Raw genomic sequence first — 18438 nt, forward strand, 5'->3', positions numbered from 1 at the left:
TATAAAGCCTTTCCTTAATTCTCCTCTATACGTACTCTTTTTCTTCCAAATTCTTCTACTTGTGTGTAAATTTATTGTGTCACTTCAGAGTCCACAGGATGTGTATCTGGGGTGGAAAGAGGTGGAAGTTATCACCTGATGAATAGGATTATGGAGTCCACATAGAGCTGTTAGTCTGGCCTATGTGGACAACAACCCTTGCCCTGTTTAAAAGGATAATAGAGTGCTTATGCAAGAGACAGAAATTGGAGTAATCTACATCCGAAATCAGTCTACATAAAACAAAACAAAATGGACCTGCTTGGATTAATGGTTAGGAATCAGAAAATGCTTAACTTCAAATTTTTTTGTTTTTTTGGGTACTGTGGATGTCGAGGGCTTCATATAGTCTACCACTGAACTATGTCCCCAGCCCCCTAGAAAGTAATTTTTTAAGGAATGGTTTTTTATGGTAGGATTTCGCTCTTAGCAAGTATGTAAAAAACAAGAACGTGCATGTTTAGGAATGCCCATTCGGGATTTTTCCAGTTATTTTGACATGAAGTACTCTTAATATACGAATTATATCCTTTAACCACCTGAAAGGAAGCTGTACAAGAGAGCTGTACAATTTCAAAAATTTCTTTGAATCCTGACACAATGGCTGTGCTTTAGGGTAACAGGAAGGACACCAAACTTAAAGCAAAATGGAAAACATTCTCTGACCAAGCGAATGTTTGGTTCTGAGTTTCCTGGTGCAGTCAGCATTTCAAGTGCATTCCACAGCAAGTGTCCAGTCTTCTTTCCTGCACCATCACCAGCTTAGCTGCAGCCTGCTGCTTCCCCTCTTTTTCAAGGAGAGGAAAGGGGCTCACTGTCAGGTCAGGCATTGTTCAACCAGCGAGTGACGAGATGCTCCTCGCTATGCCGGCGCTTCTGGAACACAGTCCGGCCCCCTGACTTGCCGGATGGAACACATGCAGTCATGAAGCATGTACCACGGAAAGGCAAGTTTTTGAGAACTAAAAATGCAGAGTAGTCACAATTCTGAGTGCTGTGAGGAAGGTGGTAGAACATTTAAACAAAAATTAATAAAAACAATGTCTACACAGTTCTTGGCAGGGCCTGAGGATGAGAATTAAATTTTCAACCACGAAAGGGGTTTGCCATCATGTAGGGACTAGGCTCCCTGTTTGGGAGTTGACATGAAAATCAATTCTATTGAGCACCTTTACATGGTAATTGGCAGGAAACATGATAGAACAAAATAAAATACATCAATTCTTTTCTTTTGAGGAAAATGGCTCCTAAGGGGCAGCTTGAGGTGAGTTCTTCTCCCATGGCCTTGCCTATTCAGCCATCCAGAGCTTGAAGGTCCTATCATATGAGCAAGTGGCTATGAGCTGCCCATCGGAAGAAATGTCCAGGCCCATCACTTTGCCTTCATGGCCTGCCAGCGTCTTCAGTGGGGACCAGCCTGGGTGGGTCCAGATCTTGGCTGTATTGTCATAGGCGCCTGTGAGCAGGAAGTTCCCATGGATAGCTATGGGACAGAATAAGGGGATCTGTTTTAACAATTCAAGTATTCAAAAGAGCTTAAGAAGACAAAAGCATAAAAATCTGCCTAAACACACTATTTTGAAAAAGAAGGCATTTTTACATTCAGAAAGACCCAACCTGTTGATTCTCTATTCCTACTAGGTTTCCAAGAAAAGGGGACAACCACAGGCAGACTGAAGAGAAAAGGTAACATGCTAAGAACTTTAGGCTCTTTCCCAGGTAGATAATCAAGTAGAGTAATATTAACAACCCAGTGTTAAGAATGTCCACGGAGGAAAGAATGAAGCAAAGCACTCATGAAGTCTTTACTTCCTGGCAACAAAAAGTATGCTTCAGCATAGTTTAGTTTAGGGGTGTGCCACGAGAGAAGGGAATTCAAATTTGTTCCTTTAACAAAGGTCAAATCATATCCTGTTCCACTTTTAAGCTAAGCTAAAGCCTGGCCTGTTTTCCATGGAAGCACAATCTTTGTCTGAGGTTTAGGCCTAGAAGAGGAGGAAAGCTTACGCTCAAACTTGACCCCAGTCACTAAGTTCTGATGGGCAGGGATGGTATAGATGCAACGCCGCTGTCGAAGGTCCCACACTTTGCAGGTGTTGTCACCACTACCAGTGGCAATATGGTAGCTGTGGATCAGGTACATTATCAAAGTTAGGAACAGAGTATTGTCTAGAGACCCTCTCCACCCTCAATCAGCAAGTTCATTTACCCGTTAGGGGAGAAACTTATTCCATAGATTTCCTTTAGGTGGCCTTCTAGGAACATGATGCAACGTCCGGTACGCAGGTCCCAAACTCGACCAAAAGCATCCAGTCCCCTGATGAAATAATACATAAACACTAAATCCGGGGCTGGGGATTTAGCTCAGCAGCACAGTGCCTGCCTGGCAAGCGCCAGGTCGTGAGTTCGATTCCCGGTACCGGAAACAAAACAGAACAAACAAACAACAACAACACTGAATCCAGCCCTCTGCGGAAGCAAGCATATGTAAGAGGCAAGACTACTGTGCTGCCCTTGGTTTTGTTGAAGAAGCCTTACCCAGTGCCAGCCAAAGAGCCATCCTGATGGAAGGAAATGTCATATACACCCATGCTGTGGCCTTCCTGATGCAGGATCTCCTCTTGAGCCTCCAAATCCCATAAGCGCCATGAACGATCATAGCTTTAAAAAAGCAAAATCAAACCACACTACTGTCAACCGGCAAAATGATTCAATTTCTGCAAGGTACTACAAATAACTATAGCTTATTAACTTATGCCCGTGAAACCATTCAGCCATATTAATAAGAAATTCCTTTCTGGCAATATACAATGCTTCAACAACTAAGCCTCTCTGTCTTAGGTAGTAACCAGGAAACCCTGGACTTCCTATTAACCCACTCCAGCGGATTAACTAAAAATTAAACTTAACTAACTTAAAATTCCTAAGAATGGTCCAGTAAAGATTCTATTGTCTTTTTGTTTCCTTCACTCCACCGTTATGTCTCTTCACCCACTGAATCTATATACAGTGGATGTGGGGTATACAGAAACCAAGCAGACAAATAGATCAATGGAAGGGAACAGAGTACAGAAACAGACCCAGACACACACACAGTCAAATGTTTACAAGGACACCAATGCAATTTCAATGGAGAAAGAAAAGCCTCATCAATATATACTGGGGGAACTGGCTACACACATGGAAATACAGACCAAAAGAAGGACATGCAAATGATCAGTAACCACATGGCAAAGTACCCAACACCAATAGTCACCAGGGCAGTAAGAATTCCTGACATGGCTGGGCATGGTCGCACACGCCTGTAATCCCAGCACTCAGGAGGCTGAGGCAGGAAGACTGCTGTCAGTTCAAGACCAGCCTGGGCTACAAAGTGAGTCTAAGGCCAGCCTGAACTTCAGAGTGAAACCCTATCTCAAAAGCACAAAAACAAAAAAACAAAAAAACAAAAAAAAAACAAGAATTCCTGACAAAGCTGAGTGTGGTGATGCACACCTGTAATCCCAAAACTCTGGGAGGCTAAGGCAGGAGGACTGCAAGTTTGAGCCCAGCCTAGGCATCTTAGGAAGACCCTGTCTCAAAAGTAAATAAGAAAAAAAGTGTGAAGACACTGAGTTCAATTCCCAGTACTGCAAAACAACAAAAACCAGTAACAACATTCTTGATTTTACACTACATCAATTTTTTTTTTTTTTCCTTCTAGTACCACGAATCAAACTCATGACCTTGTGCTTGCTAGGCAGGTGCTGTGCTGCTGACCTAAATCCCCAGCACCTACATCAAATGTTAAGATTGACGATACTTAACGTTGGGAAGAAGCAAGCATCCAGAACTTTGGGAACATAATATAGTACAACCACTTTGAAAAATTGCTTGGAGGTTTAAAAAAAGTTAAATATGCACCTATCCTATGAGCTAACAATTGCACTCCAAGATATTTATTCAAAAGAAAGGAAAGAAAAGCATATACTCATGAAAAGCCTTGCACAAGAATATAACAGCTTTAATCTTGACTCACCAAAAAGTGGAAACAAGCCCAAGCATCCATGAACACAAGAAGGGGTAAGCTGTAGCACACACAATAAACTATTTGTTAGCAATAAATGGGAAGTACAAGGCCTGGGGGTTTAGCTCAGCAGCACAGCACCTGGTGGCAAGTGTGAAGTTGTGAGTCCAATAGCCGGTACCAAAAAAAAAAAAAAGGGGGAACTACTGAGCAACAGGAATGAGTCTTAAGTGTTCCACTAAGTAAAAGAACCCAGACACAAATAGTTCATACAGTATGAATAGACAGAATTTATAATGACAGAAATCACACCAGTGGTTTCTTTGGAAGGGTGAACAGACTAAGAGGAGGCACGAAAGAACTCTTCTGGGTGACGGAAATGTCCTGTATGTTAACAGGGGTGTGGGTCACACAGATGGTATGCACTTGGGAAGACCGAACTGTAAACTTAAAAAATGTCCACTCCACTGTCTGTTAATTATACCCCAAAGGAAAAGTTCCAAAGAGACAGATTCTAGTGTCACTGAATTTAAAGAACAAGAAAAGGAACCTGATTTGTTGGCAGATTTAATACTATGTGTTGGGGGGAAAAATTAAACCTCTAAATCACATGCGGCAATTTAAAAATAAACACACCTTAGGTCCCTCTTGCATATCTCTGTCTTCCTTAGAAACCACTTTGAAGATACCACCACGTATTACAGCAGCCATTGATATTTTCCTACTAATCTATCCATAACTGTGTAAAGTTTGTAATGTTCCTATCCTATTTCATAAATGGATGTCTGTTTATTATTATGTGTTTCCTACAACAACCATTGAGAATAGTTAATGATTTTTCAATAGGTCACTCATGTATAGCTCTATTTATTTTCTTTAGAAGCCACTTTGAAGATACCAAAGTATAGTACAACAACTCTTGATAATCTCCTACCTCTTTTGTCTCTAACTCACTATTATTTGTCTATTTGTTTTCCTGAGAAACTATTTTGTAGACAATAATATGTAAAATGATAACCATTGATAATTTCCTACCATTTTGTCTGTAATTTGCTAAGTCCCCCCATTATTATGTTATCCTTGTTTTATTCTTTAAAATAAAAAAAATAAAAAAATAAAAAATAAATAAATAAAAAAAATAAAAATAAACACACTTAATCCTCCTATGTTATACACATTCTTCTGATTCACTGCAGCCTAAGAAAGTCCTATCTGAAGATCTCTGCTCTAAAAATTTACCCAGAAGATAACTAAACAGGTTAATAAAATGCCACAGGCCTGTATGAGTAAGACAGTAAGTAGGGGGTTACCAGGTGGTGCCCAAGAAACGTCCTGATGGATGCCACATTACTCGGGCCACACGCACTGTGTGGCCTTCAATATCTGCCACTGGTTCATCACTGAAAAGGAACCAAACACATGTAAGTGAACACTTTTAAAGACCTGCAAATATTCACTGCATTTATTTACTAAGCCACTCTGTGTAAGTGGGGAGACTGAAGTGTAACTAAACCATTTTTTAAAACAGTAGGGCTAGGTGGGGTGTGGCCCAGTTGTAAAGCACTTGTCAACCATGGTCTGGATTCAATACCGAGAACAGCAAAGACAAAACAAACAAAATTTTCCACATTAGGCCTAACAACAATAACTTAGGCCACTTTGCAAGGTTTAAAAAATTTGGGAAAGTAGCCGAGTGTGGTGGTACACACCTCTAGTCCCAGTACTCTAGAGGCTGAGGCAGGAGGATCACCATGAGTTTGAGACCACCCTATACTACATGGTGAATTCAAGGCCAGCCTGAGCTAGTAGTGAGACCCTGTCTCAAAAACAAAACATAACATCTGGGATAATTTCATGTACCTACAGGGCAAGCTGACCACTATCTTCAGTACACTGTGATAATAAATGCTTAATGCTGTACCATTTAGGATTAAAGAAAAATAAGGTACTTTAGCCTGACAAGGATACTCCGCACCAAAGCAGTGCTTGCATTCTAGAAAGAAAATATATTTTGGTAAAGATAGGATACAGAAATCAAATAGTCTTGGTGTAAGTGGGTTACAGAAAAATCTTTCTCAAACCTTAGACAATTCAAGGAGGCAAATGGAAAAAGGAACTCCCAAGTAGACAGAGACTTTGCCTCCTTTTAATGGTCATTAAACTTGGCTACCCAGCAACCATAGGAAGATCTGAAACACCAGTGAAAGGAAATAAACATGAACTCTAAAGAGGGCAATTAAAAAGGGAACTTTTATCAATGTGCCCACATAGAACTAACCAGCGCCCTAGGGGAATAAACACTGCTAAGTATTACCAAAGCCAATTAAAATCTGTGTGCTCATAGGTAAGACCCAGTCTGGCAAGGACTGGAGATGCTAATTAGCTCTGTAAAAAACTCAGGAATAAAAACCTTCCTGTGTTTTCCCAAAGAAAGAAAACTAAGCAACTGAATTCATATGTTAGCCAACAAGGTGCTGCCAAAAACTTGGGGGGACTAGTAAAAATAACCACATTAAAAACTCTCTTGTAGTTGGAAAATACATCCTAGGAGGATGATGCTGGTACCAGGAGTGTCCCTTGGCAATACTACCAGACAGAACCTTGCTCTCCTGTCCCACGACTGTGTGCTAAGAGCCAATGGGCTGCCAAGACTAGTATCTTTAGTCTTCCACCAAACAGTGTATTTTTCCAAGGTTAATGTACTGTGTAGGAGGTAGGTCAGATCCTTCCACAATAACTGGAGCCAGTAACAGTCACTACCATGTAGAGCACAAATTGAGGCCCAAAGTTAACTATAAGAAAAACCTGGCACATCTCCTATGCTGAGAGAAGGTCTAAGAGAGAAATTCCATTCTATTTTCACATTATATTATGTTGAGGCCTGCACTCTCTCTGGGGTTAATGCCAGATCCTTGACGTGAGGTCCTGAGGGCCGCCAATCACCTATCTACTTTAGGGATGGCAGTATGCACTGGGAATAGCAATACCTGTCAAGACTCCAAAGCTTTACAGAACCATCAGCAGCACAAGAAGCCAGGTTGACATCTTTTTGGTCCAATGAGACAGTGGACTTGGGATGAAATACAATTGCTCCTACATTTGTATTATGGCCTGAAGAAGTGTAAAGAGGTTAAAGTTAATGAGTTCTTGCCTTTTTATAATCTACATGCAAAATACAGACTGTGATGAATACTACACAGAAATAAGTTTATATTAGGGAACAAGTGTGGACATAAGGAATATTAAAGTGACTATTCAACTACTAAAAAAGAATTATTTAAAATGAATATTTAAAATCAAAAAGTAAAACGAAAAAACCCTCTGTGTTTTGATTTAGACACTGGAAAATGCCAAGGGTATGGCTGGACATGAAAGCTATAACAAAGTCACTACCGTCTGGCCTTGTGGTTTAAGAAAACCAAACCACATTAAATCAAATCAAGACTCAATTGGTGATGTATGCCTTTAATCTCAGCTACGCATGAGGCAGGGGGTCATGAGTTTAATCATGGGTAAATGCACAAGACCTAAGAAAGAATGAAAAGAATGGAAAGAAAAGGACAGATGGATAGAGGGGGAGGGAAAGAGAAAGAAATCAATTAATTTTTAAAAACTCAATCCAGTAGGTGGTCTAAGTGCTAGGCAGTTTTACTGCTTAACAGAGTTTATGCTGGGAAAAAGGCTGGGATCTAAATAAGATTCTACCTTACCTTGAATGAGAGTCTAACTTACCCCGAAGAGTGTGAAGGAGGTTACAGTCAGGAACAGACCAGAGCTTGCAAAGCCCACTCCTATCAAATACAAAGGAAAGCATCTCAGCCAGGGTTGGTCTGGGAAGGAAAAGGTATCTTGGTAACATTAATAAAGGACAATCTCTTCTCACCCTCTATATACCTTATAGTGGCAGACCGAAAAAAGAAAAGGCTTATAATGTGAAGTGTTACACAAGAAAGAGCTACGAACAGTTCTTAGGCAACTAGAGGCCTCTACTGAACCACAAACGTGCGCAAGCTGCTATTCTTCCTAACCTTTGGATCAAACTGGGGGGGAAGACAGGACAAGTTACCCATTAAAAATGATGCTACCTTAAATTTGAATCACATTTTGCCACCAACAAAATACTTAAATTAAGAAAAAAACACTTCTGTTTTGGAAATTTCCTAACAAACTTCTTTTAAAGAGTATATACATATGATCTCAAAAGATCTTTGTAACAGACCTATGAGGTGGATAAAGCAAGAACTACTGTTTCTATTTTAGAGTTAAGGCAACTGAGGCTGGGAGAGGTGAAGTGTTATGCATAGATCCTTGGCTTTTTCTTGAATCACTATCTCAATTTCTGCCTAGTTAAGTAGTTCCTATGCATTCAGTGTAAGTTTCCTCTCTCATTAGACAGCCAAGTTTCCCTCAAAAAAGCAAAACCAAAATAAAACATCAAAGTTATAACATCCTAAGAGTTTTAAGCATATGTGGTGGTAAGGGGAAAAATGGTAAAACCATTACTAAACATCTAGTGAGGCCCCATCAAGGCAAAAATGCTTTAAAATACTATCTCACCCCACTTTACAGAGATGAACACGGAAGCTTAAAGGGATTATGTATCTTAGAGCTAGACCACAGAACTTGGTCCATAAACTCACTACCTCTAAAGCGGCAGTGCTGAGAACATGACAGATTGCTATATGCCACAGATCTCTGGAGGCTCCGGTGAACAGTAAGAATTTTAAACAAAGCCTATGTCTTATTACACAGCATCTATAGTTTGGTGTGACCATGAAAGCAGAGGAAAAAGAAATAATTAAAGCAGACTGTAGTTTTTTTTCTGAGCCTGTCCCCCATTTAGTAAAATGTCACTGTAAAACGGAACTTACCAACAAGCTGTGGCCAGCATTTTGGAATTGGGACTAAAGTGACAGTAGGAGATAGGCCGATCATCCCCAATTTGGCTGCAGAAATTATTCAAAGACTTAAAAAAAAAAGAAAAAAGAAAAAAGACAAATGGCAATCATTCATAGCCCCATTCAAGAGTTCCTTGGCTTTTCCACCAACCAACCAACCTACCTTTCAGTTTTAACCCACCCCAAGACTGTTCTACTTTTGTCAGAAGACACTTATGTTGAGGAATGAGTGGAATCATGGCTTATCTGTAAATTTGGCGGTTTGCTAGTCCTATCACTAGTTTAGAAGTCAAGAGCAGAACTACTGGCCTGTGCTGAATATGCAGTGTAGGGGGTTCCAGCTACCTTAACTGATGGCGCCACTTAACAGCTCTAGCAGGGAGAAACAACCGTAGTTGCCTTTACCTTTACTTAACGTGGAAAGAAAGAGAAAGACCGACGGACAGAGAGGGAGAGGAAGAGGAAGTAGGAAAGTAGAAAAATAGAAAAGTAGAAAATTTGCTAAGATAAGATATTGGACAATCACCGAGAACATCTTACCCGGAGGGATTTGTGCAGCTCTTGCATCTGGGATGTTCTAGTTGTCTCAGGAATCTCTTTGTGGAGACGGGCCTCTTCCAAGCGCTTCATTGCCCTGTGAAACAAAAGCATTATTACTAAGAGCAAAGGAGGAGCCAAGAAAGGTTTGCACATAACTATAACTTAATTTCACATAGCCACCAACACAATAAAGCCAATCCTCAGTGCGTAAAAGAATATGTTTCTTTCTTCTTCTAGCCACTCTGCTTACCTGGGCAGGGAATAATTAGCGATCCATAGTCTAGCTACCTTCAGGCTGTTTGGTCCTTCATGGTACCAGGTTTGCTGATACTGGAAGGCAAAGCAAGAACAGAAAGGTTAAGTCGGAAGCATACCTGTGCCTTGCATGCTGTACCCCATAGTGTCACTTCCTACAAAGATGAATGAGTTCCGTAAGAGGATGAAGTCAGGCATATGTACTTTCTTCTGCATTTCTTTTTATGTTGTCTTATTAGATGGTTTCTTGAGTTACACCGAGAGTACCACAATTTTTTTCCTGAAAACTCAGTTAGCTCGATTTATATCCACAGGAGAATCACAAGCTATTGTCAACAAGTATTCCTGAATGGCAGAACACTCAAAAACATTTTCCTCCTCCTCCAAGAAAACCACTCAAAGCAGAAAACAAGAGCAGTCCCTCATTTTTTTCTTGTTTATGCTGGGAAGCCAAAGACATATTTTACCTCTTCTTTGGACTTCTTAGATTTCTCATCATCTTTTTTTGTCTTTTTCAAGGCATCAGTACCAACCACAGAGAGAATATTTCTTAACCTGTAACCAAAAAGATCAGAATATAAACACAGTTGAGGTTAAGATGGTCAAAGATATAACAGTCCCTCCCCACCTCTATCTGCAGTGGGATATGTTTCAAGATCCAGTGAATCATGAGATGTTTGAAACCAGCGAGAGTACCAAACACTACATATGCTGTGCATTGTTTTCATATATATATATATGATAAAGTTTCATATATATCTATGATAAAGTTTAATTCATAAATTAGGCATCATAGGGAATCAGTATTAATAAAGCAGACCAACTATAACAATACCCTGAAATAAAAGCTACATGAATGTGGCCTATCCTTCCTGCTCCCTCAAAATATTTTATTGTACTGCACATACCAATGAGTAGATCGCCCTACAGTGTGGATATGAGAGATGAAGACATGATTTTCCTCCTGGGTGGTATGGAACAGGATAGTGTAAGATTTCATGTTACTGAGAATGGGGTACAAACATAAAAACTTATAAACTGTTCATTTCTGGAATTTTACATTTAAAAAATTTGGATTGTGGGGGACCATGAAGAACTGAAACCATGGACAGGAAGACCACAGGAAAGGAGGAAATAATGTCTATTTATTACTCTTACCAATCAAACCTCCAGCAACTGGTTTTCTGTGTCAAGTGGGAATGTCTAAACTTTCAGTGGGACTTTTTTTTTTAAATTTTGAGAGCAGGGTCTTGTTAAGTCACTGTGTTCCCCAGGTTGAGCTTGAACTTGTGTTCCTTCTGCTCAGCATCCCAAAGTGGGAGGGCAGAGTGGTGCATGCCTGTAATCACAGTACTTGGGGGGCTAAGAAAGGAGGATCACTGTGAGTTCAACAGCAGCCTAGGCTATAAAGTGAGTTCCAGGCCAGCCTAAACTACATAGTGAGACCCTGTCTCAAAAACAAACATCTCACCGAGCATGGTGGCACACGTCTGTAATCCCAGCACTTGGGAGGCTGAGGCAGGAGGATAACTGAGAGTTTGAGACCAGCCTGGGCTACAAAGTGAGCTCAAAGCCAGCCTGAACTGAAGAGCGAGACCTTGTTTCAAAAAGCCAAAAAAATCAAAAAACATCTCAAAATGCTGCAGTTAAAGTGTGTGCTACCATGCTCTTCAGCCTGTGTGATATCTTTCAATCTTTATTTCAAGATCCTCTAAATCCAACTATAAGCAATTACTCTATTCCATTTAGTCAACTAGCCTGTGTACTGCAACTACCTGGTCCATGAAGACAGCCATATTTTACTGAATGCCACAATGTGGTGGGTATTTACGCAGGTGCTAAGTATACAACAATGACTAAGAAATAGTTACAAATTTCAAGGAGCATAGTTCTAGGAGGAAGAAAGTAATAGGGACATTATATTAAGTACCATGACATGCATAAGCATAGTGTTAAAGGGAAATGCACAAGGGGAACCAAACACAGGTGTGGAGAATCATGGAAGGCTTCACAGAAAAGGTGTTAATCTAAACTGAGTCCTTGGGCCGGGGATACAGCTCAGTGGTACAGCGCCTGTCTGGCAAGCATAAGATCCTGAATTTGATTCTTGGTACAGAAATAAATAAAATAAAATAAAATAAAATAAAATAAAATAAAATAAACTGAGTCCTCTGTCAGGTTAAGGGGTCAAAAATGGGAAAATGACAGTAGAGGCAGAAGGTCAAACAAATGCAAGGGAAGTTTGCTGAGCTTGGAATCACATATAGTTCAGGACCGCTGGGGCCTGGAATATACAATGGCTGGTGCAGGATAAGGCTGCAAAGTTAGTAGGGCAGGTCACTGAGAGCTGTTAACGTTATGCTACGGAGAGTTTACATTTGAGAAAGAGCTCTAGAAGAGTAGAAAGAAGAGACTGAGAAGGGAAGAATAAAGGCTGGGAAATGAGACTGCTGTACACAGTTGCAGAATTTTTTGGAGTCATGTTGGTGGACTTGAATTAAGATGGTGGCAGTAGGGATTCAAGGCATTCATCCAAGGGATATAATAATGAAATTAGACAGACTTTGCTGGTGGAGAAGACAACAAACCTAAAAAAAAAAAAATGAACAATAAACCTAATAAAGCCAATAAAAATAACGTACTTTCATAGAAAATAGAAGGGCACACTTTGCAATGGGCCAGGTGTTGAGACTTAGAACAGGTGGCACTTATGCTGAAACGAAAGAATTAGAAGGCTGTAAAAGGCAAGAGAAGAACAAAAAGAGAAAATTAAATGGAAAGACAGTAAACGGACTTGAGTATTCAGGGTGACCAATACAGATAGTCTAGTAAACTGGGGAGAATGGTACAAAGTAAGACTGCACACTATACTGAAGATAACTAGGAGGTTTTTAACCTTAAGTGTAATGGAAGACTCTGCAGGATTCATTTTATTTCTTTGTGGTACTGGTGATCAAGCTCAGGGCTTTGCACATGCTATACAAGTACTCTACCACTGAGCAATATTCCTAGGCCCACACACTGTAGGATTTTAAGCAAGCACTTTACGTATCTGCAGCTGGCACAACAGTCTAGATATGAAAGCAATGAAGACAGAGCAAAGACAGACTGGAGGAACATTTCACTAAGACAGACTAGATTTTGCTGGTGGATAACAAAGGTCAGGTAGGCTGCCAACGTATGAACAGTACTGCCATCTGGAGACAGGAAAGAGGTGAGGCACAGACTTTAGTTTAGATGTCTCACATTAGAAGAGTCTGTTGGATACCTGGGCTACTGCGAGTCTGCAGGATACACATAGTAAATGATGCCATAGGTGTAGATCTGATCAGCCAGAGCAGTGGTATAAGCCTATGGCACAAGTGCTGCAGCTGGTTGTTTGTTATCACTGAAAGCTTTAAAAGGTTCGTCATCACTGGCCTAGAGCGAGTATAGCACAGGGCAAAGAACTGCAGCCTATAAATGCTAGGCAAGAAGCCAAACATAGTGGTGCATGCCTGTAATCCCAGCTACTTGGAAGACTGAAGTGGGAAGACTGCAAGTGTAAGGCCAGCCTGGGCAATTTAGTGAGATCACATCTCAAAATTTAAAGTAAACTTAAAAAGCAATGAAGATGTAGCTTAGTGGCAGATGGCTTACCTTGCATGTGTAAGGCCCCAGGTTTAATACCCAGCACTAAGCAGGGGTGGGAAGTCAGGGAAAGAAAGAGGCTTAGAAAATCAGAAGAATGAGCTGGAGAAACACAAGCAAAATCAGAAAAGGACTTCACCTTCTGAGAGTGAAGGAAAGGGAGTGCTTTATTGAGGGAGTATCTGCCAGTCTACTAGGGCTATTTTTAGTAAATGAGTTGGTGACAATTTCTAGGTGATAAGGGTTAATCAGTTTGTCATTGGTTGAATAATGACTCCTCAATAAATGACTCCTTTATTGAAGAATAAAGGACCTTATGGGTGTAAACATAACCCAGCTTTCCAGGAAGGCTGGTGACAAAGAGAAAGGGTTCCTCATAATTGTAGGTGACTAACTCTTCACTAACACTTCAGAACCTTAAAATCACAAGAGGAACATAATCCAAGAACTGCACTCTTCAATTATATCCAAAAAAAAATCTTATCATGTTTTATGTCACTGATATGGAATGCATTTGATATCAAAGTTTTCAAAGCTCAACAATGTCTGTTCAACTCAGATTTCATACTGGAGTTGGAAGGGACTATATCGGCACCCACCCTCTTCACGGTTCATAAAGAGAAATAGAAAAATTGGCCTAAGAATGGCCAAGTGTAATCCTAGAACTCAGAAGGCTGAGGCAGGCGGACATGGCTGCAAGTGTGAAGCCAGCCTGCACTATGTGGCAAGACCCTGTCTCAAAAAAAGAAAAAAAGAAAAAAGAAAAAAAAGAAAGAAAGAAAAAAAGAAATTGGCTTAAGATTGTAACCAAAAGCTAAACTATATAAACACAACTCAAGATTTTGCTAACACTATCTCAGACATTACAGTTTCAGCTAGAAGATTAACTAGACTTGGAACTAGAACCCAGTGATCAATAAAGAAGAGGAAATATTTAGGAAGGGCACCTTTCTCTTCTTTCAGCAGGGCCCTCTCCAAAAAGTGTGATGGGTTCCCCCAAGGCTCTGAGGCAAGCCTTGACTTCTGAGTCATCTGTGGAAACGTTGATTTGTCGGGCTCGCTTTCTTCTTTCAAACTCAGCCAACACTTCCGCCTGTCGCTCGCTGATGTGCTCTTCAATTTCAAACACTTCTCCTATAAAAAAGAACAGGCAAATAAGCACAATCACCGGATCTTCAAATGGGGAAGAGAAATAATTTCTAAGCTAGGTGTGGTGGTGCATGCCTCTAATCCCAGCACTCCAGAGGCTGAGGCAGAACTGCCTTGAGTTAAGGCTAGCCTGCACTACATAGTGAATTCATGGCCAGCCAGGGCTACACAGCGAGACCTTGGCTCAAAAAACAAAACAAAAAAGTGAAACTCTTGTCACTGACATGGCAAGATATCTTCAATAGTATAAACAACAAAACAATATATACATCATGCTTTTATTTACAGACAGAAAATTATACATTTTTATAGCTGTATTAAAACACAGATATATGCCCAATTAATAATGCAAGACTTTCTACTGTTTGATATTTTAAAATAAAACTATTACCTTTATAAGAAAAAGATTATTTCATTTTGCGAAAGAATAAGTGAAAAAAAAAGAGTACCTTGAACAACTCTAGCTGCAAGCCAATACTAGAACTATATTAGATTTCTAGAAGACATGTGGAATCAATTTGAACCCAAATGTGCACTGAATAGATTAGATTAAACTACTAATAATTCATGAAAGAAAAACTGTACAAAAGCCTGTAAGAAAAACACTCTCTGGATGATGCTAAGAGGGGTAGGCAAAGCATAAATTTACAGCAGCAAGTTGAAGAATTGAAGTTTTTGACATTAAAGAACTGGCAGTCCCCAAGTCTGGGAAGGTTTCATTACAGAAAATTGAGAGCACTAAAGCAAATTTGCATCTTACCAGAAGTTATATTAATATTTCCTGCTTCAATGCCTGCTTTAAGTCCTTCTTTTCCCAAAATCCCAGACTCTCCCTTGGCAAGGCGTTCCCTTTCCTTCTCTTCCAAACTTCCATAATAGATGTGCGGCTTTTTCACAACTGGAGCGACTAAGTCATCAGGTGCTTTAGTTTTGGTTGCCTGTGAATCAAAGACCTGGATTAATCTAGGGCTTAATTTTAAGAATCTACCAGACTTCCCCAAAGGATGAAGATCATTCTGACCTTGATTCCTAACTGCTCCACAAACCAAAAGTCAAACTATACACATCAGCAAAAAAATTCACTAGGCGTTTTATTCAGGTGAAGCTGTTCTTCACTGTTTTGCGGGGATAGGGAGAGGTGTGTCGGTCTGTCATTTACATCTGGCAGATAGGAGGTAAGATGTTGATAAAACTCGCGAAGGTGTCTTGGTTATAGTCTATGAAAGGTTTGCTTTGGAACGTGTTCAGTTCATTCTGCTGGAAATGCAATTGATTTTATGATACTTGATTTACTGCTTATCACTTGAGAAACATCAAGGATGACTGAAATAACCAGCGCAGTGTTAAGAGGGGACAAGCTACGGCGTTAGTGCTCTATACGTTTCAAACGTTTTCGTACGTGCGTCAGTACATTAGGAGTTAGGAGGCCTCATTAAAATTCCAAGGACACCAATTCTGGGCAAGACCCTTCTCCATTTCAGAGCACTGCTATTGGGCCAGGTGTAAGAAGTGTTCATTATTCGGGGCCACAATGGGAGAGGTGCAGAGAGCTACAGCACAGGAAAGCGCTTAGAGATCAGAAAACTCTGCTCTATTCTCCAGGACATCAGAGTCCCGCAGTCTTTACTCGGGCCCTCATTCCCTTAGTCTGTTCGCTAACGGCCCATTCCTGGAGGAACCCCCACCCTCTCTACACTCCGGGCCGGAGTTAGCTGAGATCCAGAGCTCTGTACCGTGGAAGAGGCTCGTGAAGATGCCATGCCGGTCTCCGAAGCCGCGAAACGCCAGCGAAAGCCGCGCTCTACGTTTCAGACCGTCCACTAAGTTCCCAGCAAAGCGGAATTGCGTCATCAGCCGGAAGTGAGTCGAGGACCGACACGGCAGCCTGGGAGGCGCGAGGTATGATGGGAGTCGTAGTACTGTAGTAGAGTTTCTGTTTTCGTCCAGGGGAGTGACCCGAAGAGCCTCCTAGGAAAGCTCATCGAAGACGAGGTTCTGCGGGAAGAGCGGCGCAGAGCAGTCTGGGAAATGTAGTTCATTTGATCGAGCAATAGATTCGTAGTGGGAGCTGAGGTTCCGGGAGGGGCTGAGGCTTGAAAAGAGGTAGGTAAGCGATTCGCATGGCTGGGGACTGAGTTCGAGAGCGAACGGAGGGTTCCCGTGCCTAGAGAGGCTTTCCGTCGTCCCTGAGCGGAGGGCTATGTTGCCATGGGAACCCTCGTCCGGGACCCGAGAGTGCTGCCCCGAGCTGTGGGAACAAGGCTGTTCTCCTCTAAGGTCCGGAAGTCCTCTGCGGCTCCTCCGAGCTGGGTGAATTTGAGGTGGATTTGGGCCGCAGAGAGCGCTTAAACTCCGGGACACCTCCTAAGTAAAATAGAGCGCCTAAGTAAAATAAAGATGTAGACGAGGCGCTTCGGCTTGGCTTTGTTGTCGTCTTCAATCCTTTCTTTAAATTGCATATAGAATGGGATGATGGGTAGGCGTCAGGTAAATTGCATGCAAACGGCTGTCTGCACTGCTGGTTGCTCGGACGTCAGAGGTAAAGATAAGGTGGTTTTTTTTTGTTTTGTTTTGTTTTGTTTTTTTGTTCCCAATATGGCCGGGCTGGAGTGAAGATTCTCAAAATATTTGTGTTTGCTGATCTGAACAGCAGACTTCTCCCATCCCTATACTCCAGGCAGCCCTCCCCCATTTATTTTTTGAGCGCTTAATTGTCAAGCTGTGTTTCAGGAGCTCACTCGGCAGAACGGCGTTCAAGTCACACCACACAGTACGAACACAGAAACTAAGGTTTTATGAGTGGTAATCTTTCAAGATCAGTAGCCTAGTAGGGTTAAAACCTTGCTGTCGCCCCCAGAGCCGGCATGTTTAGCCCTTGTTCTGTACTGCCTTGTAGAGGCGAGTTGGCGAGCTTTTCACAGTTGGCAGAAAAGGCCGTGTGCCGGTTTTTTCTAAGTATCTTTCCTTACCCTCTTTGGAATTTAGTCTTCAAGATAGTATGTGAGGTAGTACAAACCAATTTGCAATGTCAAATGTCAGTGTTTCTTGTTGATATCCTCTATATCTGTCCTAAGCCTCAGGGGAGAAGGAAATGTTTCTTCTTTTGTAGACTTCATAGTCCCTTGCTTAATCTAGATTATATATCTATATATATCTATATATATTTGCAGATACTTTAACAGAATTTTCATTTACATCGTCATTTAATCCTCACCATATTGACCTGTATGTAATTTTTATAGGAGGCTGGCCTTATTCAGCTGAACAGCTCATTGCAACTTCTTTGTAAAATAGGGATAGTTTTCCCACAGGAGGGCTTCCCTGTCATCCCTGTGTACCCGTGTGCAGCCCAGACTGGCCTGGGACCTGTGTGATGCCGCTGTATTACCCTCATCAGCGTTCTTACTACCCTGTGTTGCAGTCTTCTGTTTACTTGTCTGTTTCCCTACAGATTGAGACAGCCTTTTAACTCAGTAATTGGAGCACAGGAAGAGTTTGTTTAATGAATGACTTATCCATTTAGGATCGAGTTAGATCCTGAGGATAATCCTGTGAATTGGTGAGTTCACAGTTTTCATGATATTTAGCAAACTGAGTTTGGCTCCAGGAATGGTCACAGTCTGATGATTCTCGTGTAGAGCAGATTAAATTTAATGGTTTGTCCATTCACCCTGTTACTATATGAACTAAGATGTAATAGCATTATCCTTTTTTTTGAGGCAGTATCTTGCCATGTTCCCCAGGCTAACCTTGAACTGGCTCAAGCAGTCCTCCTGCCTCAGCCTCCTGAATAGCTGGGATTATAGGCACGGACCACTGCACCTGGCTACCTTTAGTTTTTTAGCTAGCATATCTTTGGGAATGTGACTGTAGTATGAAATTAAAGTGATTGTTGCCTAGAATTGTCTCTTTACAGTACTT

General features: G+C 41.1%; 2 protein-coding genes across 5 annotated transcripts in view; one reads left to right on the top strand and one right to left on the bottom strand.

Annotated features, from left to right (window-relative positions):
- Positions 1-427: 427 nt before the first annotated feature.
- On the bottom strand, positions 428-16368 carry Prpf4 (pre-mRNA processing factor 4). The gene is made up of 14 exons (XM_005382685.2): positions 16251-16368; positions 15278-15455; positions 14316-14502; positions 10206-10293; positions 9734-9813; positions 9484-9577; positions 8917-9011; positions 7778-7836; positions 7033-7156; positions 5356-5445; positions 2578-2700; positions 2249-2356; positions 2047-2165; positions 428-1522 (listed from the first exon to the last, which is right to left on the bottom strand). Exons 1-14 carry the CDS (start codon positions 16275-16277, stop codon positions 1329-1331), a joined length of 1566 nt encoding a protein of 521 aa, XP_005382742.1. The 5' UTR covers positions 16278-16368; the 3' UTR covers positions 428-1328.
- Positions 16369-16448: 80 nt separating this feature from the next.
- The window catches only part of Cdc26 (cell division cycle 26), a 12321-nt gene continuing 10331 nt past the window's right edge, over positions 16449-18438 (top strand). The window contains exons 1-2 of one of the 4 annotated variants that reach the window (XM_005382682.2): positions 16449-16620; positions 17969-18076. In XM_005382682.2, coding sequence (XP_005382739.1) covers positions 18024-18076 — 53 coding nt within the window. In that variant the 5' untranslated portion in view covers positions 16449-16620; positions 17969-18023. Of the gene's footprint in view, positions 16621-16647; positions 17057-17968; positions 18077-18438 lie in introns of those variants that run through there. The other 3 variants (XM_005382683.2, XM_013513138.1, XM_005382684.2) reach the window with 3 other exon arrangements.

Source organism: Chinchilla lanigera, unplaced genomic scaffold (genome assembly GCF_000276665.1).
Source record: "Chinchilla lanigera isolate Chin_1 unplaced genomic scaffold, ChiLan1.0 scaffold00018, whole genome shotgun sequence".
NCBI classification, from domain to species: Eukaryota; Metazoa; Chordata; class Mammalia; order Rodentia; family Chinchillidae; genus Chinchilla; species Chinchilla lanigera.

Coding starts and splice junctions, on each gene's coding strand:
- Prpf4 (XM_005382685.2), bottom strand. CDS start 16,277: ATGGCATCTTCACGAGCCTCTTCCACG. Junction 2,701..5,355: donor CGTTTCTTGGGCACCACCTG/GTAACCCCCTAC, acceptor GCTTTTTTAAAG/CTATGATCGTTCATGGCGCT. Junction 1,523..2,046: donor GACTGGGGTCAAGTTTGAGC/GTAAGCTTTCCT, acceptor TCTGTCCCATAG/CTATCCATGGGAACTTCCTG.